Genomic DNA, 27,333 nt, shown 5'->3' with positions numbered 1-27,333 from the left:
GGACCTTCGACATAGCCAGGTCGTTGGTGGCCCCAACTGATATAAAGACTGTCACCTACGCTGACATCACTGAGAAGCTTAAGGCTCACTATTCTCCACAGCCGTCGGAGATTGCTTGCCGGCACGCATTTTACAAGCGGAACCAGGCCGGAGGCGAGACCATCGCGGATTTCGTGGCGGCCCTTCGCAAAGCCGCACGGCCGTGTAACTTCCACAACGTAGAGGAAGCCCTCAGAGACCGTCTCGTCTGTGGCCTTAAAGACGAGAGGCTGCAACAGAGGCTGTTCGCCCGCACCACCCTGACCTGGGCAGTGGCCTACGACGAGGCCGTGGCCGCAGAAGCAGCAGATAAGTCCACAAGGGAGGTCCGCCAGAGGATGGCAGAGCCCAGCGTCCACTCTCAGCGAGACAGCGAGGGCGAAGAAGCGGACGATGACGTCAACGCGGTCCGAGGCAAGCGGACCCCAGCGAAGACTACCAGCGTCAAGCCGTGCTCCGGCTGCGGCGGGAAACACCAGCGCGACTCCTGTTGGGCTCGAGATGTAAACTGCAGAGCGTGTGGGCGGCGTGGACACCTCGCCAGAGTCTGCAGGTCGGCGCAGAAGGACCCTACATCCAACAGCAGGACGGCACAGAAGACCACACCACCCAACGCCCGGGGAAAGCAGCAATCATCAGCACCAGAAGCAAGCTACTCGGTGACAGCATCCCTATCAAGCGCATCGGTCATCAATCGCACCAGTTGCCAGGGCAAGATCACCGTGACCCCACTCCTCGACGGCAGACCGTGCACCATGGAGGTGGACTCCGGATCTTCGGTGACAGTGATCTCTGCAGCATCCTGGCAAGCGTTGTTCCCAACCAGAAGCCGACGGCGGCTCCAGCCTGCGGAGACCCGAGTGTCCGACTTCCAGGGCAACCGAATTCCCCTGGCCGGACGGGACACTGCGGATGTTGAGTATAAGGGGAAATGTGTTAAGCTATCTTTTCTTATTGCCGAGGGAGACCGGGTCAACTTACTAGGGTTGGATTGGTTTGAGCCATTAGGCATTGGTATTTCAGGAGTTAACAAAACGCTTGAGAATAAATGGGATATGATGTATGACCTGTTCCCTGATGTATTTGCAGAGGGTCTGGGGCGGTACAAAGGGCCCCCGGTTGCGTTCGAACTTGATCCATCCGTAAAGCCAATCAGGTTGAAATATCGGAAGGTCCCAATTCCCCTCAGGCCTAGGGTGGAGAAGGAAATTGACAAACTCGTGGAACAGGGAGTTTTGGAGCCTGTTCCTCACAGTAAGTGGGAAACCCCGATTGTAACGCCTGTCAAGCCTGATGGGTCCATACGCTTATGCGCGGATTACAAATGCACCCTTAACAAGGCGTTACAGCAACACTCCTACCCAGTCCCGGTTATAAGCCACATTCTGGCTTCCTTGGGGGGAGGGAAAATTTTTGCCAAATTGGACTTGGCACAGGCATACCAACAGTTGCCTGTCACTCCTGAGGCTGCTGAAGCCCAGACGATTGTCACCCATAGAGGCGCGTTTAAGGTAAATCGCCTGCAGTTCGGGGTAAATGTGGCGCCCGGAATTTTTCAAGGCTTGATGGAGAAACTCTTGAGGGGGGTACCAGGCACGGTGCCCTACTTCGACGACGTATTAATAGCCGGGAAGTCTGAAGAGGAACTAATAGCCCGTGTTAAGGAAGTCTTAAAGCGTTTCCAGGACGCAGGGCTCAGGGTTAAACGGTCTAAGTGCACACTGGGAGTTAACAGTGTGGAGTTCCTGGGATTCCGGATCGATGCAGACGGGGTGCACCCCACGGACGACAAGGTAGCTGCAATCCGGAACGCCCCCAGGCCGGTGAGTAAGAAGGAGCTCCAGGCATTTTTAGGACTCCTCAATTTTTATCATGCGTTTTTACCGCATAAGGCATCGGTGGCTGCCCCTTTGCACATGCTCTTGCATAAGGAGGCTAAATGGAAATGGGGACAGGCTGAGGAACGGGCTTTTGTGGGAGTTAAGGAGCTGTTGACATCTAATGACGTGCTGACGCACTACGATGATCAGAAGCTCCTGGTGTTAGCTGCTGACGCTTCACCTTTTGGAGTAGGCGCAGTTTTGAGCCATTTGATGCCTGATGGGAGCGAAGCGCCTATCGCTTTTTATTCTCGGTCTTTATCTGCGGCAGAGAGGAACTATGCCCAGATAGACAAGGAAGGTCTGGCGTTGGTAGCGGCTGTCAAAAAGTTCCATGATTTTATTTTTGGCAGACGATTTTTGCTGGTCACTGACCACAAGCCGCTACTGGGGATTTTTGCGCCCGATAAGCAGTTGCCAAACATAATGTCCCCACGTATGCTTAGATGGGCGCTCTTTTTGCAGGCGTACGATTATGACCTCGAACACCGGCCTGGGAAGGCAATCGGACATGCGGACGCCCTTAGCCGATGCCCATTGCCCTGTGTGGGATCCGACCCTGCCCCTGCGTGTGAGGTCCTGGCTCTGGATGAGCTCCCCCAGGCACCAGTGTCGTCCAAGGACATTGCGGCACTGACGGCCAAGGACTGCATTCTCTCCCGAGTACTTAACTGGGTGTGGAGGGGGTGGCCGGTTGGGAGCATTGAGCCTGAATTCGCACCTTACAAAAGCCGCCAAAACGAACTCTCGATTTCCAAGGGGTGTCTACTATGGGGCAATAGGGTGGTGGTCCCTGCCCAGCTCAGGAAGAGAGTATTGGAATCCCTGCACGAGGGTCACCCTGGGATGGTGCACACCAAAGCATTGGCCAGAGGGTATGTCTGGTGGCCAGGACTGGACAAGGAAATCGAGGAGTGGGTGCGAGTCTGCTCCAAGTGTCAGCAGGTTAGACCTGATCCCCCACACGCTACACCCCAAGCCTGGGAATCATCTGGGAAACCCTGGGCCAGGTTGCATATAGATTTTGCTGGCCCTCTCCAAGGGCAAATGTTCTTGATTGTCGTAGATGCAATGTCTAAATGGTTAGAAGTTGTACACATGAAGTCGACCACTTCACTAGCCGTAATTCATGCGCTTCGCCGCCTTTTTGCCACACACGGGTTGCCTGACGTCATCGTCAGTGACAACGGGCCTCAATTTGTTTCTGAGGAGTTCAGATACTTCCTCACGAGTAATGGCATCCGCCAAATGACTTCGGCCCCTTTCCATCCGGCGTCTAATGGCCAGGCCGAACGGATGGTCAGAACGGCCAAAGAGGCCCTGGGTAAAATGGACGAGGGTGACTGGAGCCAGAGGCTGGGCTCCTTTCTTTTGCGGCAGCACACCACCCCCTGCAGTACTACAGGCCGCAGTCCGGCCGAGTTGCTAATGGGGCGGGGGCTCACAACTCGGTTAAACAGGTTGCATCCGGATCTCACTGACGATCATTCCGAGCGTACCGACTCACAACCGAAGGTACGAATGTTTGAAAAAGGGGACAAGGTTCTTGCACGGAATTATGCTAATGGTCACTTATGGCTTCCTGGGGTAATATCCGACTCTGTGGGTACTCGCATGTATGTGGTACAGTTGGCTGACGGTCGAGTATGGCGGCGCCACATAGATCAGCTAAGGAGACGTTGGGCTAAGGACAGCGCTGACTCTCCGACGGCTGAATTCCCTGATGTTGAGTGGAGACCCCCAAAGCAGGCGGTGAGTACCGAAGGGCCCGGTACTGTCCCCGAGTCAGGGCAGACCCCTGTGTGCGGGGCTGAAACCCCAGTAGAGTTTGTGCCTGAACCAGGCTGTAGTGAACCCCACAGTGACTCACAACCTTGTGTGCCCATAGAGCCTGCACCGCTTCGCAGGTCTCAGCGTACGCGACAGATGCCAACTTATCTAAAAGACTACGAGTGTAATAAAGTATTTTGGAACAGTTGATGTACAACAGCGTGACTTGAATGTATGTAAATAATAAAACAAATGGATGATGACTTAACTTAGGGGGGAGGAATTGTAATGTATTGAAACAATTACATGAATCACCTCATAGGACTCCTATGTTAAGCTTCGAGCCAGACCAGGCTCCTCTGAGCGAACTTCCTATTGGTCGCTTCGTAACAGCGACCAATCAGAACTGTGCCTTTTCCCTGCGAGGGAAAGACTTTCATTGGTCCTTAACTAAGCAATCTCATTGGTTGTTATTTGTAAATAGGCGTGGCTACATTAGCCCGGTTATGTTTAAAAGGAGCATAAGCTCCCACTGTTTTCTGTTCTGGTTTCTTACTGAGTTTAGTGCTTGTTCGTTACTTCCAATAAAGCTGAATCACTTGCTGAATCACTCTACGAGTCCCTTGTTAGCGCGATCTAACACACCCCTAATTGTATCCAATCGTAATGAGTTTCTGCTGTTGGGGGTGGCCTATTATGCTAATGAGTTCCTGCTGGGCGTGGCCAACTTGGGAGCCAGCCAGAACTCCGTTCCTGTGCGTTCCTGCCCAAAAATAGCCTTGCTTAGAACCCCTCACGACTTTGTGATTGGTTACAGAACCCCATGGCCCCATTTTGTGCATTTGCCCCACTCAATGGCAGCCATTTTGCGGTACTGCCTTCAACTCCTTGACTTCAACATTCCGGAACTGTACATTAGCTTGATGAGGTTATGGATCCATCTGTTATATTAGATGGGGGGGGGGGCTGGCTCAGATTGCAAGCCTGTTAACATACAAAATGGGTGACTGGCAAACTGATCACAAAGTCTGAGGAACAAACTTCATTGACGCAAGGGAGTGTGAAGGACGCAATTGCAGCAGTTTCACGAGAGAATGGATGGACTGTAGCAAAAAAAATGTTTTTTTCCCCAGAAGATTTTTTTTCCTTGCCAAGATGGATACTCCGTCATTTTTCATATCCTTGTTCATATAATGAGGATTTTACAGGATCAAAGTTATATTGCCTCACAAAAAAGTGCGACCTCTGAGCCATCTCTTTATTTAATTAATTTAAGGTGGCTTATAATGCAGGGGCAATAAATGCACAGAATACATAAACCCCACAAATTAAAACCAACAATTTAAAACGGGCTATTTGTTCACAGTTCAGTCGAATCTTGCTGTCTTTTTAGTTGGAAAATCTCCATGAGTTGTAACATGACTTGTAGTCTATTTATGACAGCTGTTAGAAATAAAATAGATTTTTTTTCTTCTTCTTTGATTGATGAAATTGTATGGATGTGATCAATGTTCCCTCTAAGCTGAGTTAGTGTGAGCTAGCTCACAGTTTTTTAACCTCCGCCTTACACATTTTTGTCTTAGCTCAGGAAGGATGGCTCCAGAGCAAACTAATTCATGCAGTAGCCAAATCGCTTACTCACAACGTTCATGTCAGTAGCTCACAAAGTAGAATTTTTGCTCACAAGACTCCACAGCTTAGAGGGAGCATTGGATGTGATCAGGGGTCATTTTGTAGAAAAAGAGGTGCAGGAGCTCATTGGCATAACTCATTGGCATAACTTATTTGCATATGCCACTGTTGGAAGTGATGTAGTGACATCAATTACATCACTGATGTCACACACAACTGCTATGCCCCCACTCCCAGCTTTCCCACCCCAAGGCTTGGAGAGATTATATCTGGGTCCCTTTTCTTCCTTCAGGGACTGCTATGGGGTGGTGGTGGTGGCCTTACTTGCTAAAAGGGCGGTAAACCCCAAACTCCTCTTTAAAAGGTGCTGCTGATTTTCCTAAATGATGATAAAAGATTATAAAAAGTCACACTCACATTCCACTATCACAAAGACAATTTAAAAGCTAAACGGACCATGGGTCAAGGGAGTTATGTTTTTAAGATTCCAGTTCTAAGCACACTTACTAGGGGCTAAGTGGGCTTTCTTTCTATCTTTAACGTGCTTCGTGTAACATTGTGCACTGGAGTTACGTAAAAATAACGGAACGAGGCTCTCCGACAAAAGACGGGGAACTGAACTCTCTTAAGAAGAAGTGCTTCAGCCACAGTTCTCCTCACAGACATCCTTGAATGCTGTAATTTATTGATTCAGTCAATAGCTTGTCCTGAATACATAAGTTTCCTCTCTCATTATGCTGTGTTGTCATTCCCTCCAACCTGTCTAACTTCAGGCATATTAGTCTTTGACAGCTTAAAAATGGCATGAAGTGGGCGGTCGCAGCGGTTCACCTTCCTGACATTAATTTATCTCAAACGTTTCTGTTTCTGAAGCAGCCATGGTTAGGAAGTATCATCTTCTCAGCCAGTGGAATACAGAAATATTGTTTATTTCTCTCAGGCATCCCGTTCCTTCATCTCTCTCTCAAGCACTGAAGGCTTCAATTTTTAAAAAATCATCCCTCCTCTAGTAGCCAAGTGAAATCTGGCGATATATCATTCAGCATGTTTGAAAAACTATCGGCCTGCTCCTTATTATGTAATCCACTTCCCTGTATGCCAATAAATATGGCTGAAGTGTTGTTGCCTGGAAGGAAATTAACCGAGGATGTTGTGTCAATATACTTTAGAATGGACTGAAAGACAGCTGTGCCATCCTGGAAAAGAGGAAAGTTTCATCAGAGATCCTGTAATGATTAAAGTGCTGGACTTGGACTTGCGTCTAGGAGCCTAGGGGTCAAACCCCCACTCTGCTATCAAAGCTCACTATGTGACCTCGGGTCATTCTCTGTCATAGGGTTGCCAGGTGCCTACTGTTTGCCGGTGGGGGGCTCCTGGCTGCTGCCTGGGGCCCTCTGGTACACCCTTGGAGCATGCCACGATGACATCACCTGGAAGTGATGTAATCACGCCGGGCACATCATTTAGGGGACACTCTAGCATTCAGCCAAAAACTCTATGGTCACCATAGAGTTTTTTAGCCAAATGCTAGAGTGTCCCCAGCACTTCAGGTGCGGCAGAGGTCTTGGGGGTGAGGCTCCCCTGTCAGCCAGCTGGCCGGTGGCAGATTGGGGGCCCTGAAACTGGGGGGGAACCCACCCCCATCAGGGAGATGGCAACCCTAATCTGTCAGCTTAACCTACCTCACAAGGCTGTTGTGAGTTTTTGTTCATGAAGGACTATGTTGGAGACAACAAAGTGTTTATTTAGGAAGCTGCAGAGAGAGAGAGAGAGAGAGAGAGAGAGAGAGAGAGAGAGAGGCTACAAGCTTCTAGCTATGTGGCTGACAGGACAAGAAGAATGAGGCTAGGCACTTTCACACATGCTAAATAATGGAGTTTCAATCCACTTCAGCAACCGTTTGCAAGTGGATCTTGCCATTTCACACAGAAAAATCCAGTTGCAAAGTGCACTGAAAGCAGATTGAAAGTGCATTATTTAGCTTGTGTGAAAGCACTTTGGAGAACCAGAGCCCAACTCCTTATTTCCTGCAACAACACAGCCATAAGCAACTTAAGCAGCCTGGGCCTGAAGTAAGCCAGAATGCTATCCCGCGCCACTCAAGGAATGGCAGGGTGGGCTAGTCCAGTGGATATGCTTGCCCTTTGCCTCCTGGCATCAGACAATGCCCCACCCCCATCCTCAATCCCCTGCCCTTGGAGAAAAAGGGGAAGGGGAAGAAATGGCGTTAACAATGATGGTCTAGGAATTTCTCCTAGTCTCTGTGGACATTATCACAGTAGGAAATCCTAAATTGTCACCAGGAAGTGACATCATATCCTTCTGAAACTGCATCCCCCCCCCCAGGGACTGACCTTAAAATCTCCCAGCATTTCATAAGAACATAAGAGACACCAGCGTTGGATCAGGCCAAAGGCCCATCCAGTCCAACACTCTGTGTCACACAGTGGCCAGAAATACCAGACTTGTCCTTTTATCCCATGATTTTTGAGCTTACTTAGGAGCCTTTGATGAGGAACTTTATCAAAAGCTTTCTGGAAGTCAAGGTAAACAATATCTTTTGGATCCCCCTTGTCCACATGTTTGTTCACCCCCTCAAAGAACACTAACAGGTTAGTGAGACAAGATCTTCCCTTACAGAACCCATGCTGAGTCTGCCTCAATAGGTTTTGTTCATCTCTGTGCCTACTAATTCTTTCCTTAATAATGGTTTCCACCAATTTACCCGGTATCAACGTCACTGACTGGCCTGTAATTTCCCGGATCTCCTCTGGAACCCTTTTTAAAGATGGGAGTGACATTAGCTACCTTCCAATCCTCAGGAATGGAGGCAGATTTTAAGGAAAGATTACATATCTTTGTCAGGAGATCCACAAGTTCACAATTGAGTTCTTTCAGAACTCTCGGATGTATGCCATCTGGGCCTGGTGATTTATCAGTTTTTAAGTTGTTTATCAGTTTTAGGACCTCCTCTCTCATCACCTCAATCTGACTCAGGTCTTCCAACACCCCTCCTGAAATCAGTGGTTCTGGAGTGGGCAAGCACTTCTCATCTTCCACAGTGAAGACGGAGGCAAAAAATGCATTTAGCTTCTCAGCCATTTCCCTATCATCCTTCAATACTCCTTTTACCCCTTGGTCGTCCAAGGGCCCCACTGCCTCCCTGGCTGGTTTCCTGTTTCTAATGTATTTGAAGAAAGTTTTATTGTTGGTTTTTACGTTTTTTGCTATATGCTCCTCATATTCCCTTTTTGCCTGCCTGACCTCAGACTTGCATTTTATTTGCCATAACCTGTGTTCCGTTTTATCAGCCTCACTGTGACTAGCTTTCCACTGCTTAAAGGAATTCTTTTTACTTTTTACAGCCTCCATTACTCTGTTTGTTAACCATGCAGGCTTTTTCCTATACCTGTTTGTGCCTTTCCTAACCTGCGGAATATATATTTTTTGAGCTTCTAGGATCGTAGTTTTAAATAGATCCCAAGCTTCCCCAATTGTTTTGACCCTTTCTACTTTTCCTTTCAGTTTCCTCCCCACGTGTCCCCTCATATCAGAGAAATTACCCCTTTTAAAGTTAAAAATGGTTGTGTGAGTCTTTTTGGCCAATTCTCTATTTGTACAAATGATGAACTCAACAACATTATGATCACTGTTTCCAAGCGGTGCAATCACTTTTACATCTCTCACCAGGTCTTGAGTGTTACTTAGGACCAAATCAAGGATCGCCTCTCCCCTGGTAGGTTCCGTGACCATCTGCTCCATAGCACAGTCATTTAGAGTGTCTAGAAACTCAATCTCTTTTTCCCGACTAGAACACATATTGACCCAATCAATGTGTGGGTAGTTAAAATCACCTATTATTACACAGTGTTTTTGTCTAGTTGCTATCTTTAAGGCATTCATCATTTTATAATCCTCCTCTATCTTTTGATCTGGTGGGCGATAACAAACTCCCAGTGTTAAGTTTCCTTTTGGCCCCCCTATTTCAACCCATAGAACTTCCAGAAGCGAATCCAATTCACTTAGCCTCTCAATCTTTCTAGACTTTATACCCTCTCTGACATACAGAGCTACCCCACCTCCAACCCTTCCCCCCCTATCCTTCCGATATAATATATAACCGGGAATCACTGTGTCCCACTGATTTTCCTCATCCCACCAAGTTTCAGAAATACCCACAATGTCTATTTTTCCCTCCGACACCAAGCACTCCAACTCCCCGATTTTACCTCGGACACTTCTAGCATTTGTATAGAAACAGCTGTAATTTCCCTTACAAGTTAAGCCTGCATCCTTCCTCTTGCTATCTCGAGTCGTTGTCCGGCAGTCCATGTCACCAGCCATGGCCTCTGTGGACAATTTCAATCCACCTCCCTGTAGAAAAGCAACCGGTACCCCCTCACCTCTCTCAGATGAGCCAACCCGAACCAGAGACTTTTCATCTCCTGTCGGCTTTCCCCCAATATTCAGTTTAAAAGCTGCTCTGCCACCTTTTTGATTTTAAGTGCCAGCAGCCTGGTTCCTTCTCGGGACAAGTGGAGACCGTCTCGCCTGTACAGCTCCCTCTTGTTCCAAAAAGTATCCCAGTGCCTAACAAACCTGAACCCTTCCCCCCTACACCATCGTCTCATCCACGCATTGAGACTCCTGATCTCTGCCTGTCTCTCCGGCCCTGCGCGTGGAACAGGTAACACTTCTGAGAAGGCTACCTTGGAGGTCCTGGACCTAAGTTTCCTGCCCAGCAGCCTAAATTTCTCCTCCAGGACCTCACGACTGCATTTCCCCACATCGTTGGTGCCGACATGCACCACGACCACTGGCTCCTCCCCAGCACTATCTACCAGCCTATCTAAAACACGCGTAATGTCCGCTACCTTCGCACCAGGCAGGCAAGTCACCATACGGTCAGTACGCTCAGAACACAGCAACACAGCAACAACACTCAAGAACAATGCAACTTGATACATTTTGAACCAAGGAAAACCACACCCCCTAGCACAGTAATGACCAATTACAATTGAGAGCTTAGAACCAATGGGATTCGTTCCCGCCGAAGTTCAGAGTCTTTCCGGATTGGTCTGTTATGCAAGAGCGACCAATCCGACTGCAGGGTTTAGAATACTTGAAAGTCGATGGAGCTTGTGCCTGAAGCTCCAGTGTAGGTTACGTAGCATAACACATAAGCAAATACATAACACCCCTCCCCCCTATGTTAGCACACATAATGGTCTATCGGGAACTGTAGTGCTCGAACTCAGGGTCTGGAAATGGTGTTAGTTCTGCAGAGTTCCCGTGTGCAGTGCAGGGTGTCGAGGGAGCTACTGCCTCTGACCCGATCGTTGACTGGGGAGCGTTGTAATGATACTGGGGAGCGTTGCAAGTTGCCTCTCACCCAATAGTTCTGGGGCGCATTGTAAATTGTAGGCGGCACAGAGCGTGGCTCTGCCACTTGAGTGTAGACTAAGTCACCATCAATGTTCCCTCTAAGCTGTAGAGTCCTGTGTGCAAAAATTCTACTTTGTGAGCTACTGGCATTAAAGTCATGAGCAGGTGATTTGGCTACTGCATAAATTAGTGTGTTCTGGAGCCCTCCTTCCTGAGCCAAGACAAAGATCTGCAAGACGGAGGCTAAAAAACTGTGAGCTAGCTCACACTAACTTAGAGGGAACACTGGTCACCATGCTGGAAAGAAATGGAGAGGCTCTGGAACCTCTCTCTCTGCGGTACGCAATCTGATGTGAGATCCGGATCCACATGCAGGCGGGACCATGGCAGATGAGTAGTTTACAGAATAATATAATAACAAAAGAGACTAGATTAAAGCCGTAACATCATTTAGTGTCAAGTAATGAAAAACACACTTATTCCTTCATAGAAAAATAAAGATCAATGAAATTATACATAGCAGTCTGCCCCAAACTCTCTCAGTGAATATCCTAACAATCTTGTATTCTCAAAAGCAGTCTGCTCCAAATTCAATCTCCCTTTCAACACTTATTCCAGATATTTAAGTGTTTCAGGCCTCTGGTCTTTCCTCAGGAACAAATCCTATATAGGAATCTCACATTCAATGTTACCTTCAAGTTGACACATTCATTGATTTACTTTTCTGTTAATCTGCTTGGGCAAGGTCTCCTCACTTATTTTCAAGCACAATGCAACGTTATACATTTTGAACCAGGGAAAACCACACCCCCTAGCACAGTAATGACCAATTACAATTGAGAGCGTAGAACCAATGGGATTCGTTCCTGCCGAAGTTCAGAGTCTGTTATGCAACAGCGACCAATCCGACCGCAGGGTTTAGAATATCTGAGAGTCAATGGAGCTTGTGCCTGAAGCTCCGGTGTAGGTTACATAGCATAACACATAAGCAAATACATAACAGACTCTATGGCATCACAGCCCTACTGAGTTCCCTCCCCAAGCCCTGTCTTCCCCAAGGTCCACTGCCAAATCTCCAGAAGTTTCCCAACCCTCAAATTGTCCTTGATGCAGTAATCAGTAAGCAGTGAACAAGCATGTAAGAACCACACCTCTATTCATTGGTTTTTTTATTTGTTTGTTTATATTTTTTATTCCGCCCCTCCTCCAGAATGGGGCTCAGGGCGCTTCACAACATGAGAGTATAGCAACAATAACAAAACTATAATTCTCATAAAATCCAATTAAATTGAATTATAACTATTTGGGCACTGGAGTTTCCTGCGGTACCTATCTTTGCCTGACATGAAGCACAGGTTTTTGTTACTGTCTATTCTGCTATCTATTGTTTTATGGTTTTACTTGGAATAAGGCCCATTGTGGAAATAAATACAACGAGCTCTAGAAAGAGGCTCTGGGAGAGTGCCAAGGCCTTGGGCACTCAGCGTCAATGTGCTGTGGTGACCTCAGCAGGGTATAATGACACAGAGTCCACCATTTTCTCCAGAGGAACTGATTTCTGCTACCTGAAGAGCAGTTATAATTTTCAGTGATCTCCAGCCCTCGTCCCATGGGCGTATCTCTCTCCTTAAGTTTGCTGCTACCACTCATGGAATCGTCACTGCCTTGTTAGAGGGCTGAATCTCCCTATTTGGAGATGTAATCCCCAGTCTTTGGGGGATCCCTGGAAAGTTGGCAAGCCAAGGGTCTGGCCTTTCCTTTCTTCCCTGGGCTACCCCCTCCCTTTGACATTGTGCAGAGCAGGGGAGACCCTGTGGTCAGAGCACAACACAAATTATTAGCCCAAATTAAATAATTTATTTAACTATTCACACAGTTATGGAGCACACACTGTCTTTCCCTGCACACAATATTCTCTACCTCTGGAGTAGGGTTGCCAGGTCTGGGTTGGAAAATACCTGGAGACTTTGGGGGTGGATCTAAGAGAGGGCGGGGTTTAGAGAGGAGAGGGGCCTCAGCATGGTCCAGTGCCATAGAGTCCACCCTTCAAAGCAGCCATTTTCTCAAGGGGAGCTGATCTCTGTCAGCTGGAGATCAGTTGTAAAAGTGGGAGATCCCCAGGCCCCACCTGGAGGCTCGCAACCCTACTCTGGAGGTTGTGGACTCACCTGTACTTCAGCCTCTCTCTCTTGCCCAAGAGAACAGGGAAACTTCCATTCATTCCCCAGTCCAGCTGACTGTGGAGCGGCTGAATTTCTGCTGCTCCCAGGGACAAAGACTGCCTTGGGACAGTCCCTGTTTTCCCACACTTTTTGGCCTTGAGGCAGCTTGGAACTGTAGGCCAGCAGATGAGGAAGCCCCATTTAACGCAGTGAGTGAAACCCCTGCAGGCCCCTCTCTGGAACTACAGCTCAATTAAACCTTATGGGGGAACATTTTAAACAAAGAACCACAGCCATCTTACAAACACAGGTAACTGCCATTTCGTGACACCTACCAACAGCCACAGAGGGGACAGTTAGTCCCACATAGGAAAAGCGTCTTCGTCAAAAGAGAAAGCCATTTGCCAGTAATTCTGACAGGGCACAGTGGCTTAAGTGGGAGTGGGCGGGGAAGAGGAGCAGACCCAGCACCTGGCCAATGGCACGTCAGTACTTTTGAATGGTGGCTGACGGGCCAATGGCTGAGGGAGAGCATGGAATCTTGCCACCCAAAAACAGGATTATAATACAGGAGAGATTGTATTATTGTTTGTGGGTTCCGTGTTGTAAGCCGCCCTGAGGCCACTTGTGAGATAGGACGGGGTATAAATTAAATTAATAAAATTAATAAATAAAAATAGTCTGATGATCTTAACCAGGGCACCACACTGTCTCGACTTGATGCCTCTGTCTGCAGCAACACTTGCATTTCACATCACTGCACAGACAGGAGAGGATTTAGAAAACCTTTCCAGGCGTGAAGTAAGATGTAAGTTTCACTCTCTTTTTTTAAAACAGATAAATGCTCCAGTTTGAACTTTCTAGTGTGTGGCCCATGTAAGGATGGTATGAATCAAACTAATGGTCTCTGGTTATCTAGCGAAATCAATAATAGGTGGTGATATAGAATCCCATGATAAATGGATATTGTCCATAGTCCTAGTCCATTGAAGCCATAATATAAATTATGGTTCTGTGTCCACCCCTCCATACTTTTTTCCCTTCAACTACGGAACGAAATGATATAAATGGTTTCTTTCTGTCCTTCAAGGGTGAGGAAGCTTTTAATACGGACGTTACTCAGTTACCTGTTCTGTATTACTGACCGAGAGATTTAAGTTTCGGCAGAAGTTCCTCCAATGATACCATCCTCATTAAATGTTTCTAAAAAGCCATTTCAATATTTGATGTTAAAATAAATCTGCCAGGGAAATTTGTTTTAGAGAGGCACATTAAAATAAAGTGAAAGGACCAAACGCATTGATATGTTTTCAGTTGAACTTAATGCCAGTAGTTAAAATTGCTTATTATTTTTTGTTCAGTTGAATCCAGTGCTTGAGGGGTTTTTAAAAAAAGAAAAAACAGAAGGAGGAGGAGGAGGAGGAGGAGGAGGAGGAGATTGGATTTATACCCCACCCATCACTACCCAAAGGAGTCTCAGAGGGGCTTACAATCCCTCTCCCTTCCCCTCCCCACAACAGACACCCTGTGAGGTAGGTGGGGCTGAGAGAGCTCTTTTGATAACTGCTGTTGAGAGAACAGCTCTGAAAGAACTGTAACTGACCCAAGGTTACACCAGCAGCTACCTGGGGAGGAGTGGGGAATCAAACCCAGTTCTCCCAGATTAGAGTCCATGCTCCTAACCACTACACCAAACTGGCTCTCTTAGAACAGAGATGTACCACCTTTTACAATTGAAAAGTCAAACTATGTAAAAAATCAGAGCAGGAAATCAACAAGGAACCAATATAAGAAAGCCCATCTGCCAGGCTAGCCTGATCTCATCAGGCCTCGGAAGCTAAGCAGGGTCAGCCCTGGCTAGGATTTGGATGGGAGACATCCAAGGAATACCAGGGTCATGTCATGGAGGCAGGCAATGGCAAACCACCTCTGAACATCTCTTGCCTTGAAAACCCTATGGGGCTGCCATAAATTAGCTGTAACTTGATGGCACTTTCTTCTTCCTTTTTTTTATTGACTCTCCTAAAAAGGAGAGTTTATTGCTTTTAATATCAGAAAAGGGGAAGGTATATAGAGGGACTAAGAAAAGGTTGAGTGATGCTCTTGTTAGTATGTTAATCTTTTGTTAGTATTAAACAAATCTTCTTTTGGCTTCTTCTGCGAGTTGTCAATCGTCTTTCATCTTGACCTGTGAAAAACAAATATAAATGTTAATGTATTAGTAGTGTCCCTTTGGTTTATTGTTAGTAATGTCTTTTCATGCGCTTTCCGAACCAGTCTTCATGTTCTGGGCTGACTTCCTTTTATGTCTCTCAGGTTGTAAGATGGACCTTTTCCCGCTCCTTCATCCTCTCCGAGCCGCTGTCTCGTTCCCTGTCCAATTCTTCCCATCTGGCAAGTGCTGCCTCCTCTGAGCTGGCGGGTCTCTTCAAAAAGTCTTGAGCTTTGAAAATGGAGTCAATCTTCTCCCTTTTATCTTTAAACTTGAAAGTAAGTCCTTCTGGAATCAACCAGTGATAACTAATTTGGTGATTTTGCAAGAATAAGGTCAGTCCTTTATATGCCTTCCTCTTCATTCGAATTTCAAATGGAACATCTTTCAAAATTCTGACCGTCTGCTCTCTAATCTTCATAGGCGTTGACGAAGACGCTCTCAATATTTGATCCCGAATTCTCTGCTTTGTAAACTTGACCACCACTTCTGCCGGCAAATTATTCATCTTTGTAAAGTTGGAATAGGCTCTATAGACCAGATCCATTTCCTCGCTTATTTTATCCACTTCCCAGCCGGTGAGTGGTGCCAAAGCTTCCGCTAAAATACTTCGGAGATCTTCTTTTTCCAATTCTTTTATGCCTTGAAATCGGAGAGTCAAATTTGATTTTTCCATTTGAAGCATCAATAACTTTTTATCTTGCATTTCTTGATGCTTTCCCATTTTATCCACCTTCTTCTTGACCTTTTGAGTATCTTCTGCTGAGACCAGACATTTCTGCGCGATTTCTTCCATTTTCTTAGCTGTATCATTCAACTGCATCTGCTGGTTACTGCTAACACTTTCCATGCTTGTCAACGTTTGATTTATTTTTTGCATTTACTCCAACAGAGGGCGCAAAAGCTCGCTCTCCTGTTGAGTGACAGCCAGCTCCAAGGGGCGGGAGCCAGCACCGGAAGTTCCTCCCAGCTACTTTGCCGGCTTCTCCTGAAACTTTTTCTGCCCCGACATCTTTATTTTATTGTTTACTTTTTAAAAGTTCGTGCCGCGCAGCTAGCGGATGGATCTTCCTGCCTCTCTTTTAACAATTCACCAAAAGGTAACACCACTCTTTTAGAATTTCACTCCCCCCCTCTTCTCTCTGTTAAATCAGTCTCTGTTTAGTCGGGGAGGGGGCTTTCCCCCTCCTTCCCTGCGCTTTTTCACTGGGGGGGGTGCGCTTCACTCCTTTTTCCCCGTTTCTGACCGGCAACTCACAGTTTTAGCCGAATATCTTCCGTTCAAATGCTTTCCCACTTCATCACTCGGTGACGTCCGGCAGCTCTGCTAGTCCCCGTGCGGGGCACTGCTGCGGCAAGGGCCATTGGGACATGGGGCGAGCCTCAATTTCCGACCTTCGGGCCGGGAAAGAGGTACATCCCCTGAGCGCCCCGGATCGGAGCCTCTCACTGAGGCTCCTTAGGGTCTCAGCTTGTGCGGATTCCCCTCCTTGGCCACACGTGGGCGAATCACCTCCGGGAGCTTCCCAGAGTTGCGACCGCCATTCACAGAAGCCAGACCGGAAGCCCCTTGATGGCACTTTCCACCACCACACCTGCATTACTGAACATATACAATTTAAACATTACTGATAATTGACATGCCAATTAATAATCAATAAATCTTTTGCAGTCCAAACAGTGTTTGTTTGTTTGTTTTTTAAAAAACACCACTAGGACAGAAGTCTGCCACCTTTTACCATTAAAGAGTCAAACTATGCCAAAAATCAGAGAAAGAAGTCATCAAGTAAAGGTAAAGGTTCCCTTGCTTGAAAGCCAGTCGAATCCGACTCTAGGGTTGCGGTGCTCATCTCCGTTTCAAAGCCAAAGAGCCAGTGCTGTCTGAAGACGTTTCTGTGGTCATGTGGCCGGCACGACTAAACACCAAGGTGCACGGAACGCTGCTACCTACCCATCAAAGCGGTACCTATTTATCTACTTGCAGTCTCTTGCTTTTGAACTACTAGGTTGGCACGAGCTGGAACTAGAGACGGGAGCTCACTCCATCATGTGGAATTCGGGTCTTGAACTGCTGAACTACCGACCTTCCGCAGCCTGCAGTTCAGCATCTTAACCACTTGAGCCACCGCAGCTCAACAAGTCAACAAGGAGCCAGTAAAAGAAAGCCCATCTGCATTGCTGAATATATACAATTTAACATCACTGATAACTGATGTGTCAATTAACACATTTTCTTCTAGACCAGATTGACCCATGGATACTGGAGGTTTTTTGGCTTCCTCTGGGCATAAAGCAGGGGGGTCATTGAGAGAATACTACTGGGAGGTAGCTGTGAATTTCCTGCATCGTGCAGGGTAGGCCTGTACCTACAGTGGGGCTTTTAGGGGGCTCTGCCCCCTTTCTTAAAGGCATAGCCCCACAAGAATTTCTCCTGTAAATGCTTTTTCCAATAACATGTTTTTAAAGGTGTGCGCTCCTTTAAGCAGAGTGGGGTGCTGTAGTTGACTAATTCCTGCACTGAGCAAGGGGGTTGGAGTAGGTGACCTCTAGGATCCCTTCTAACTCCATGTCAAGAAACTGGTCTTCTTTAAGAGAGTTTTTCCGCCTACATGGTAGCTTTCTTGACTATAGAAGTCATCACCCCCACCTGCTGGCTTGTTCTCAGAATTGTTGCTTAGGCTGGCAGGTTAACTTGCAGCAGCTGAGAATTGTCATCTAAAGTGCTTGACAGTGTGCAATTTAGAGATTTATCCTGGTAACAGCTTTCTCTTGGCTATGGCTTTTCTTTCTGCACTGAAAATGTCAGCCCCACTAGAAAAAAATTTGCCCCACAAGCCACAAAATCCTAGCTATAGGCCTGGTGCAGGGGGTTGGACTAGATGATCCTAGGGGTCCCTTCCAGCTCTGTGCTTCTATATTTCTAATAATCAATCAAGCTTCTGCAGTCTAAACATTGGTTGTTGTGAGTCCTTTATTAGTTACTGGCAGGCATGAGGTCTCACATGAGGAGCACCCTGCACAACCGTTTGAGTCCTCTGGCATAAATCTGCACACAGCTTTCACTTGAATTCCTGCCACCTGTTCATCTCTAGGATTTCCATTTCTGCAAGCATCTCTAACAAGCCCTTTAATTCCTGTAAGAATCTTTGCTTGCCATTCCCTTCACGTACTGGTTATTCCAGCCTCCCATGGAGAGCCAGTTTGGTGTAGTGGTTAGAAGCGTGGTCTCTAATCTGGGAGAACCGGGTTTGATTCCCCACTCCTCCACATGCAGCTGCTGACGTGACCTTGGGTCAGTCACAAGTTCTTTCAGAGCTGTTCTCTCAAGGGCAATTCTCGAAAGAGCTCTCTTAGCCCCACCTACCTCCCAGGTGTCTGTTGTAGGGAGGGGAAGGGAAAGGAGATTGTAAACTGCTCTGAGACTCCTTTGGGTAGTGAAGGGTGGGGTATAAATCCAATCTCCTCCTCCTCCTGTTCATCGTCTTCTTCTCCTCCTCCTTCTCCTCCTCCTCCTCCTTCAACAGCCACATAACCACCTCCTTGGTCTCATCCCTCTGGAGTAAATACACTCCTATACCGAGAACTTTGATATGATCAAACTTATTGTGATCAAGTTATTAGTTAATATGAGCTCCCTTCCAGATAACCTCAATATTGTTTGTTCAGTTTGAATCAAATGTTATTTATTATTTCATTTACTTCGTTGATATACCTACCGTTTCCCCCAATGGGAACCCAAAGCAGCTTACATCACTTGTCTTTCCTCCATTTTATCATCACAACAACTCTGACAGGTAAGTTAGGCTGAGAGTGTGTGACTGGCCCTAAGTCACCCAGCTAACTTAATGGGAGAGTAAAGATTCGAACCTGGGTCTCCCAGCTCCTAGTCCAACACTGTAAACCCTACACCATGCTGGCCAAACGCCATGCCAAGAACCTTTGCACATATACTGTTGCCTCTTTCCCTGCATTTGATGTTTCTTATGCTTCAGAGCATGTGAAGGCAGGCAACCAGAGTAATGACACAGGGCGAGAGTATTGTGGTTGTCTAAGAAATGTTCGGGAGAGGGACTACAATTGCCATGAGGCAGTGCAAGAATAAACATGCATAAAATATTCCTGAACAGTTTCCCTGCCTTTCCAGTTTAATCAACACTATCGGTGAGCCAGTTTGGAAAGCCAGTTTGGTGTAGTGGTTAAGTGCGTGGACTCTATTCTGGGAGAACCGGGTTTGATTCCCCCAGGGCGTTTTTTGTAGAAAAAGCCCAGCAGGAACTCATTATCATAATAGGCCACACACAACAGCAGAAACTCATTAGCATATTAGGCCACACCCCTGACAGTGCAGCTCATTAACCTATCAGGCCACACCCCCATGCCTTCCCTTGGCTTGCCGGGGTGCCTCGCGGCTGCAGGGAGCCCAAACAAGCCCCCCCTTGAAGGGAAGGGAAGGCAGTTTAAACTGCTTCCCCTTGGCTTGCCCAGGCGCCCCACAGCTGTGGGGAGCCTGGGCAAGCCAGCCCTTGGACAGATCCTTCCAGGGGGCCCCCTGGCCCGCCCACCTCAAAGTCGCGGGGGGGGGTCGGTCTCCAGGCCTTCCCTCTGTAGCCAGAGGTTTTGGCTGCAGTGGGCGTGGCCAACTCTGAAGCCAGCTGGAACTCCGTTCCCGTACGTTCCTGCCCAAAAATAGTTAGAGTTAACTAAAGTCAAAAATGCTAGAGTTCACCTAACTGGCGGGAGCGAGGAAGCTATACTGTGTTCAAAGAGGGGGCCCCTGATGGCGGTAAGCCAATCAGAGGTGCAAGCCTTGTGCGCCCAAACTAATGGGAACAGGTTCCCAGGTAGAGCGAAGAGCAGAATAAGTGAAAGCTAACATTCCAGGACATTAAGACGCTTACTCATCAGCCCCCAATGGCAGCATAGCTGACAGCATGTGTAATCGCAGCCTTACGCTTTAGTGTTTTGAAATTGGATCAGAACTAAGAAGCGCAGCAAAACGAGTTTTGAGAAACGAGGGACAAGAAAGCGGTCTGACTACTGATTCCTGAAAAAACAGATGCAGAAACAAACAACAACCCCACCCCGCAGCAACTAACAAAATAACATACAAGAAGCGAATTGTTATAAGCAAGAACTCAACAAGTATATTGTGATAATAAAACTAATGGTACTCACATATTTACTAACAGTGAAAAGATCTCCTTCTCTTGGGGTTTTAGTCTGGTGTGGTTTGCTTTTCTTTATCCCTAGTTGTAGTCCCTCCCCTATATTTCTTTGTAGTTTGTAGTATATGCAAAATAAAAAATATCCCTACGGGGATTTTAAAAACACACACAAAAACCTGAAGTGGAAATGGAATGGAATGCAGAAGGGAAGAAAAAGATGTGCTCTGAAACCATGGCTAAACACAGATGCAGAAAGGGCCTGCAAGTTAAACGCAGCAGGATCCAAAAACTCCCTTCCCCTTTCTTCCCAGCCTGTGCTTGAATTTAAAAGGGAAGCACAAAGCAGGTCGGGGCCAGCTCTCCTGTGCCCTAATGGATAGATATTTATCTGTAAGGCTTTTTTCCAGAATCTCTCAATATAGCACCAGTGACTACTTTGTGGGAGCTGCGGTGGCTCAAGTGGTTAAGACACTGAACTGCAGGCTGTGGAAGGTTTGTAGTTCAGCAGTTCAAGACCCAGGTTGCCGCATGACGGAGTGAGCTCCCGTCTCTAGTTCCAGCTCCTGCCAACCTAGCAGTTCGAAAGCAAGAAATTGCAAGTAGATAAAGAGGTACCACTTCGGTGGGAAGGTAACAGCGTCCCGTGCGCCTTGGTGTTTAGTCATGCCGGCCACATGAGCACGGAATGTCTTTGGACAGCGCTGGCTCTTCGGCTTTGAAACGGAGATGAGCACCGCAACCCTAGAGTCGGATTTGACTGGCTTTCGAGCCTTTGCTTTGACTACTTTGTACCTGGAACTTCTGACAAAGCTGAAGAACCCAGAGGGGACGGCTGTCTTTTCGGCAAGTTTATTTTTATCTTACATCCCAATAGTTTTGCTAAATAATAAAGGAAGGAGGAGGGAAGTGTCACATACACAGAGAGAGAGAGAGAGAGAGAGAGAGAGAGAGAGAGAGAGAGAGAGAGAGAGAGAGATTAACCACGAACAGACACCATCAATAATCGTGACATTTAATATTGTTGCTTTCCTTTAATAGGCCGTGCGCCGGCTCCTTTGGGGCTCTGTTCTGCAGACCGTTGGCCGGAGTCTCTTGTAAATGCGTATCGGTCTGACTTAACTGCAATTCATGAAGAATGATAGCTGCTCAGAATCCCACGCTGAATACGCCTAGCAGTCCTAACATGCCAAACAGGATTATCTTTCTGCTACCCAAGCAGAAATATTTGTAAAGGAGACTTTCTCCCCCCAAAGTATATGACGCACACAGAGTGGTGTTCGCAAATGCACTTTGGACCTCGCGCTACACAGAGGGAGGGGTAGAAAGGGTGTGTGTGCAATCCCGGTACTGTGTAGCAGCTAACAGTAAGATGGGAGAGGGAGAGAAACAGGCACATTTGAACAGATCCGGGGCAGGAGATGGCAGAGGCTGCTAAACGATGACTAACGTGGTCCGTCTGTCTTTTCAGGAAAAAATCCAAAATGTGTCTTTCATGACTCTGTGTGAATGGGATAGAATCATAGAATCATATGGAGTTGGAAGGGGCCAGACAGGCCATCTGGTCCAACACTCTGCTCAATGCAGGATCAGCCTAGAGCTCGGGTGTCAAACATGCGGCCCGGGGGCCACATCAGGCCCCCGGAGGGCTTCTATCAGGCCCGCAGTGGAACTGGCTGTCTTCTGCATCTTCTTCCAGTTCTGCTGCTGCTGCGTCATCGTAGGTTGCAGCTTACAGATAACACACCTGAACTGCATACTCAAGATTGCAACAGCACAGACATTTTGATGCAATAATTCAGAGCAAGAGTTGTGAGTTATCAGACACTGTTAAATAAACAAAATAGTGCAAGAGTGCTAATGTTTTAAGCATGTTTTTAAGTAAAAAAAACCCCTTTCTGTTTGCGTCCTTTATAAAGTTTATATCTCCGCTACCTGGCATTACATTTTATGACACACCCGGCCCGGCCCAACAAGATCTCATTTATGTCAGATTTGGCCTTCATAACAAATGAGTTCGACAGCCCTGGCCTAGAGCACCCCTGACAAATGTTTGTCCAGCTGCTGCTTGAAGACTGCCAGGGAGGGGGAGCTCACTACCACCCTAAGCAGCCGATTCCACTCTTGCACAACTCTGACTGCAAAGGTTTTCCCTAAGATCCAGCCGGTACCTTCCTTCCTTTAATTTAAACCCATGACTGCGAATCCTGTCCTCTGCTGCCAACAGGAACAGCTCCCTGCCCCTGTAGGGCTATCTTTCGGCTATGCTCCTGCAGAGTGCAGGGGGTTGGACTAGATGACCTGCAAGGTCCCTTCCAACTCTAACATTCTATGATTCTAAGTGACAACCCTTCAAATACTTCAAGAGAGCAATTGTGTGTCCCCTCAACCTCCTCTTCTCCACACTAAACAAACAGGATAGGAGTGTGAGGTTGTGGGGGATGCATTTGTATTGGGATCAGAAAGATTAGGTTTGGACTAGGTTTACCAGCCTTCAAGAGGGGCCTATCAATCTCCTGGAATGACCACAGAGATCAGTTCCCCTGGAGAAAATGGCTGTTCTGGAAGGTGGACTCTATGGCACTATGCCCCCCTGAGGTCCCTCCCCTCTCCAAACCTGCTCTCCCCAGACTCCATCCCCAAATCTCCAGGAATTTCTCAACCTTAGTTTGGACCCTGGTTGGCAACCTTAGTTTGGACCCTCGTTAAGCAGAGACAATTCAAATCTCCCATCAGGCATTAACTGAAGAATCTTGGGACCAAACTACACAGTATGGACTATGGACCCAATCTGTCCAAAAATGTAACGTGATTTCACAACTATTCTTGACTTTCTTACCTCGCAAAATGTGATTCCTAGACTGGCTGAGTAGTTAAACCTCTGGTAAATGACTTTAAAGGTTATATACATTGAGAGGACAAAAAGAAAGAAAGATTTCAAAATACACGGTCAAGGTTTTATAAATGGCTTGAAGACTATAACAAATGAACAATGTTGACATTCAACGATTTAGAAGAGAATATGGAATACAAGTGTAATTATAATGCATAATACTTACACAAAAATGTATGGCGATAAACAATGGCTAGTATATATATAGAAAATGTAGGAAGTAACAAACTAGATAAAACAGAGATGTATATGGAATCCCCAATCTATGGCCGAGTTCAGACTGGCAGTTTGGCCCGGCAGCCAAACGTTTCAGTCGCAAACATTTCAGGAGCGGTTCAGGAGCGGATTAAAGGGGCGGGTTCACACAGGCACATCTGTCAGGCGTCCCCCAGCCGTACTCAAGCTGTCTTGTGCCACTTCCCTCCCGAGTTTAAAAAGTACCAGGTGAAAGTGGTAGCAAACTGTGTGTAGAACGGGTTGCTTCCGGTTCCCTGACATGTGAACGCAAGCACTGCTAAGGCAGGAACAACCCGCAGTCATTGATAATAGGCACTGGCTGTTTCCGTGGCAGGTGCCCATGCACCCATTTGCATAGGCGCATGGTGTGGTTTGCAGAAACAGCCGCTAACAGCCTGCCAAGGGTGGGCCGACAGTGCGAACGCTCCCTTGCGCTTCCTCCATGGTATCCTCCCGCTTCATTCGCTGCAGTGTGAACGGGAATACCGTGAACAAGCCGTTCCTGATCTGTTCCGGGTCTTCATTGCCACAACTCCCTAGCGCTTCAAATTGCCAGTCTGAACTTGACCTATATGTATGTATGTTTGTTTTCGGTCTATTTGTTTGTTTTTCTTGTTTGTGTGTTTTGTAAAATTTTACAAAAAAAATAAAGCTTATATACATGATTTTTCTTTTCTCTTTTTAGTTCTGTAGGACGAGTTGTTTCTTTGCCTCAGTGCTTTATGATGTACATTTTCGACCAATTCTCTAAATAGTGTTAAATCTAAGTATTTGATCATTTCAGTAACGTTTATTTATTTCTGTATTTGCCTTGATTGATTTCTGTACTTTAATCAGACATATATCGCAATAAAATGTATTTGGACAAAAACGTAATGCGTAGCTTGGGCCTGACATCAACCATGTTCTGTCCGGCCGTCTATTGGCAGGACTATGAAAAGGTTGGTTACGATTTCCTCTCAGGAACTGAAGCTTATTAATAATGCCAAGGAACCCTTGTGTTGCAGTGCACCCTACCTAGTTGTTTTATCCCACCCTTCTTTCAGGGAGCTCACGGTGGCATTCATGACAACCATTTTGTCCTTACAACAACCCTATGAGGTAGGTGAGATAGAAAGATAGTGACTGGTCAAGGTCACCCCATGGACTCCATGGACGTCAGGATCTGTCTATTCTGGAGGACTTTCCCAGTTCTGCAAATAATTAGCTCCAGCAAGAGGATACAGCCCATCGGGGTCCATCAGCTGGTCAGGAATTATTTATTCAATTCATTTATACCCCGCCTTTCTCCACAATGGGGACCCAAAGCAGCTTAGAATGCTCTCCCTTTCCTCCATTTTATCCTCACAACAGTCCTGTGAGGCAGTTTATTTTTTATTATTTATTTATTATTTTCAATTTATATCCCGCCCTGCCAGGGAACTGGCTCAAGGCAGCGTACAAGCATTAAAATACAATAAAACAGTAAATACAATAAAATACACATAAATAACCTATATAACACCCTAAAGTGCTAATAAGAGTTGTGCAAATGATGGCGGCATTCAGTATACAATCCCATAATGGAAGGCAATATCCAGCAGTGTATCATACAAGCCGTAGTATGTTCCAGTGGCTCATTCGTCAGTGGTGGCTCCTAATCGAAGGCCTGGTGGAAGAGCTCCATTTTACAGGCCCTGCGGAACTTTAAAAGGTCCTGCAGGGCCCTGATGTCATCCAGGTTGTTTAGGCTGAGAAAGTGTGACTGGCCTAAGGTCACTCGGTGAACTTCCATGGCACGAGTCATTCAGAAGGGTATCGTGTCATTTGATCCTGGGTCTCCCCGATACTAGTCCGACACTCTTAGCCGCTATGCCACATTGGCTCTCTACTGCCTTTGGCCTGTCTTTTGAAGCAGTAGGTTTGATCCCTTGTAGCCTGTTAGTGTTCCGCTCATAGTATAATAAATATGACAATACAGATGCTTATTTTGATTGTTGTTTTGTTTCAACAGATGAATATATCAAGAGACCGAAGTCTCAATGCAGGCAGGACGAACCTTCCCAGGCTTGACTGTCCGTTTCGACCTTTCGTCTTTATCAAACGTCAGTTTGTAGAAGTCTATCTTCAATACATGATTTTCAACAATATGTGCAAAAATTCAACGGTGGCTACTTCACGCTCTCATAGTAAACAATTCCTTCCTTCCAGCTCTGGGTTGGGAAACAGCTGGCATTTTGGGGGGTGGAGCCTGAAGAGGGAGGAGTTTGGGGAGGGGAGGGACTTCAGAAGGGTATCGTGTCAGAGAGTCCACCTTCCAAAGCGGCCATATTCTCAAGGTGAACTCTGTCCCCTGGAGATCATTTGTAATCTCAGGAGATCTCCAGACATCACCTGGAAGTTGGCAGGCCTCGGTTCCAGCTGGAGCGCACAGGAGCCCATGGGGCGGGCACATAAGCCCCGCCCCCTGCTCCCACCAGCCATCAGTTGGGACATGGTGGGGGGGCGAGACGTTCCCCCGCCTCCCTGAGTACCGGGGTGGTGGTCTTGGACTCGTAAGGGCAAATTCCACCTCTCGCGCGAGAGGTCATTCTGGCTTCCCCCAGCTCTCCTTCGGGGCTCCTTAAAAAGTTATGGCCGCTGCTGTTCTCAGGTGCAGCTGCGACGTCTGCGGGGGGTGGGGGCAGGGCTCTAGTCGGGGGGGACCTCTCAGGTACGGAGCTCCGGAAGAGACCCTCTAGGGGGCGGGGCGGTCACGTGGTGAAGCCCCGCCCCCTTCTTCACCCCGCCCTCTGCTTCGATCCTCATTCCGTTTGGGAATGAGGATGAAGCAGGAGGGTAAGTAGCCGGGCCTTCTGACACACTTCCGGTGATGTCAGGGGGTGTGGCCTTCTGTCACTTCCGGTGATGTCAGGGGGCATGGCATATGCAAATAAGTTATGCTAATGAGTTATGCTAATGAGCTCCGGCAGCTCTTTTTCTACAACAAGACCCCTGGGGGGGGGAACGTTCCCTTGCCTCCCTGAGCCCCGGGGTGGTGGCCTTGGACTTCTAGGGGCAAATTCCACCTCTCGCATGTGATATCCGAGCGGCGTTGACCAGGTCATTCTGGCTCCCCTAGCTCTTGGGAGGGGCTCTTTAAAAAGTTATGGCCGCCGCCACCGTTCTCAGAGGCAGCTGCAAAGCCCGTGGCTCGGACATCACACACGAGAGGTCATTCTGGCTCCCCCAGCTCTCGGGAGGGGCTCTTTAAAAAGTTATGGCTGCCGTTGCTGATCTCAGTGGCAGCTGTGACACCCGCACGGGGGAGGGGAGGGGCGAAACGTTCCCTTGCGTTCCTGAGCCCCGAGGTGGTGGCCTTGGACTTGTAGGGGCAAATTCCACCTCTCCTGCGAGAGGTCATTCTGGCTCCCCCAGCTGTCCCTAGGGGCTCTTTAAAAAGTTATACCCCCCGCCGCCACCGCTTTCGGCGGCAGCTGCAACCAACGGGGGGGGGGGGACTGCTGAGCTGCCCTCCCTGCCTTTTTCAGGCTCCGGGCCTGAAAAACGGCCTGCAGAGCTGCCACCCCCCTCCTTTTTCAGGCTCCGCGCTAGAACGCCGGGCCTGAAAATGGGCCAGCTGAATGTCAATTTCGGCCCCTTTACATCCTATGGGCCATTGAAGTCAATGGGGAAAAGATAGGGTATATTCTGGGGTATTCTGGGGGTTCCAGGGGAGGGAGTTTGAGGGAGAGGCTCCAACCTCTCAGGGTAGCTGCTGGAGCCTCTCCCCAGGATACCAACCAAGTTTGAAGAACATTGGACCAGGGGGATCCAATTCTATGGGCCCCCAAATATGTTGCCCCATCCCCTCCATTGTTCTCTATGGTGGGGGGAAAGTAACCTTTTCCCCACCATAGAGAACAATGGAGGGGATGAGGGCAACCTATTTCAGGGCTTGTAGAATTGGACCCCCTGGTTCAATGTTCCTGAAACATGGTGG

The 27,333-nt window shown here is 47.5% G+C and overlaps 1 protein-coding gene across 1 annotated transcript in view; it reads left to right on the top strand.

Annotated features, from left to right (window-relative positions):
• Window positions 1-564: 564 nt before the first annotated feature.
• LOC107117289 (uncharacterized protein K02A2.6-like) overlaps window positions 565-27,333 on the top strand; it is a 115,605-nt gene continuing 88,836 nt past the window's right edge. Inside the window, exons 1-3 of the mRNA XM_015419384.1 lie at window positions 565-1,862; window positions 1,971-2,440; window positions 2,600-3,212. Of these exons, the coding sequence (XP_015274870.1) occupies window positions 795-1,862; window positions 1,971-2,440; window positions 2,600-3,212 (2,151 nt within the window). The 5' untranslated portion in view covers window positions 565-794. The remainder of the gene's footprint in view (window positions 1,863-1,970; window positions 2,441-2,599; window positions 3,213-27,333) is intronic.

Source organism: Gekko japonicus, unplaced genomic scaffold (assembly GCF_001447785.1).
Source record: "Gekko japonicus isolate JY-2015 unplaced genomic scaffold, Gekko_japonicus_V1.1 scaffold461, whole genome shotgun sequence".
Classification (NCBI taxonomy): Eukaryota; Metazoa; Chordata; class Lepidosauria; order Squamata; family Gekkonidae; genus Gekko; species Gekko japonicus.
This window is presented reverse-complemented; position numbering and strand designations above follow the sequence as displayed.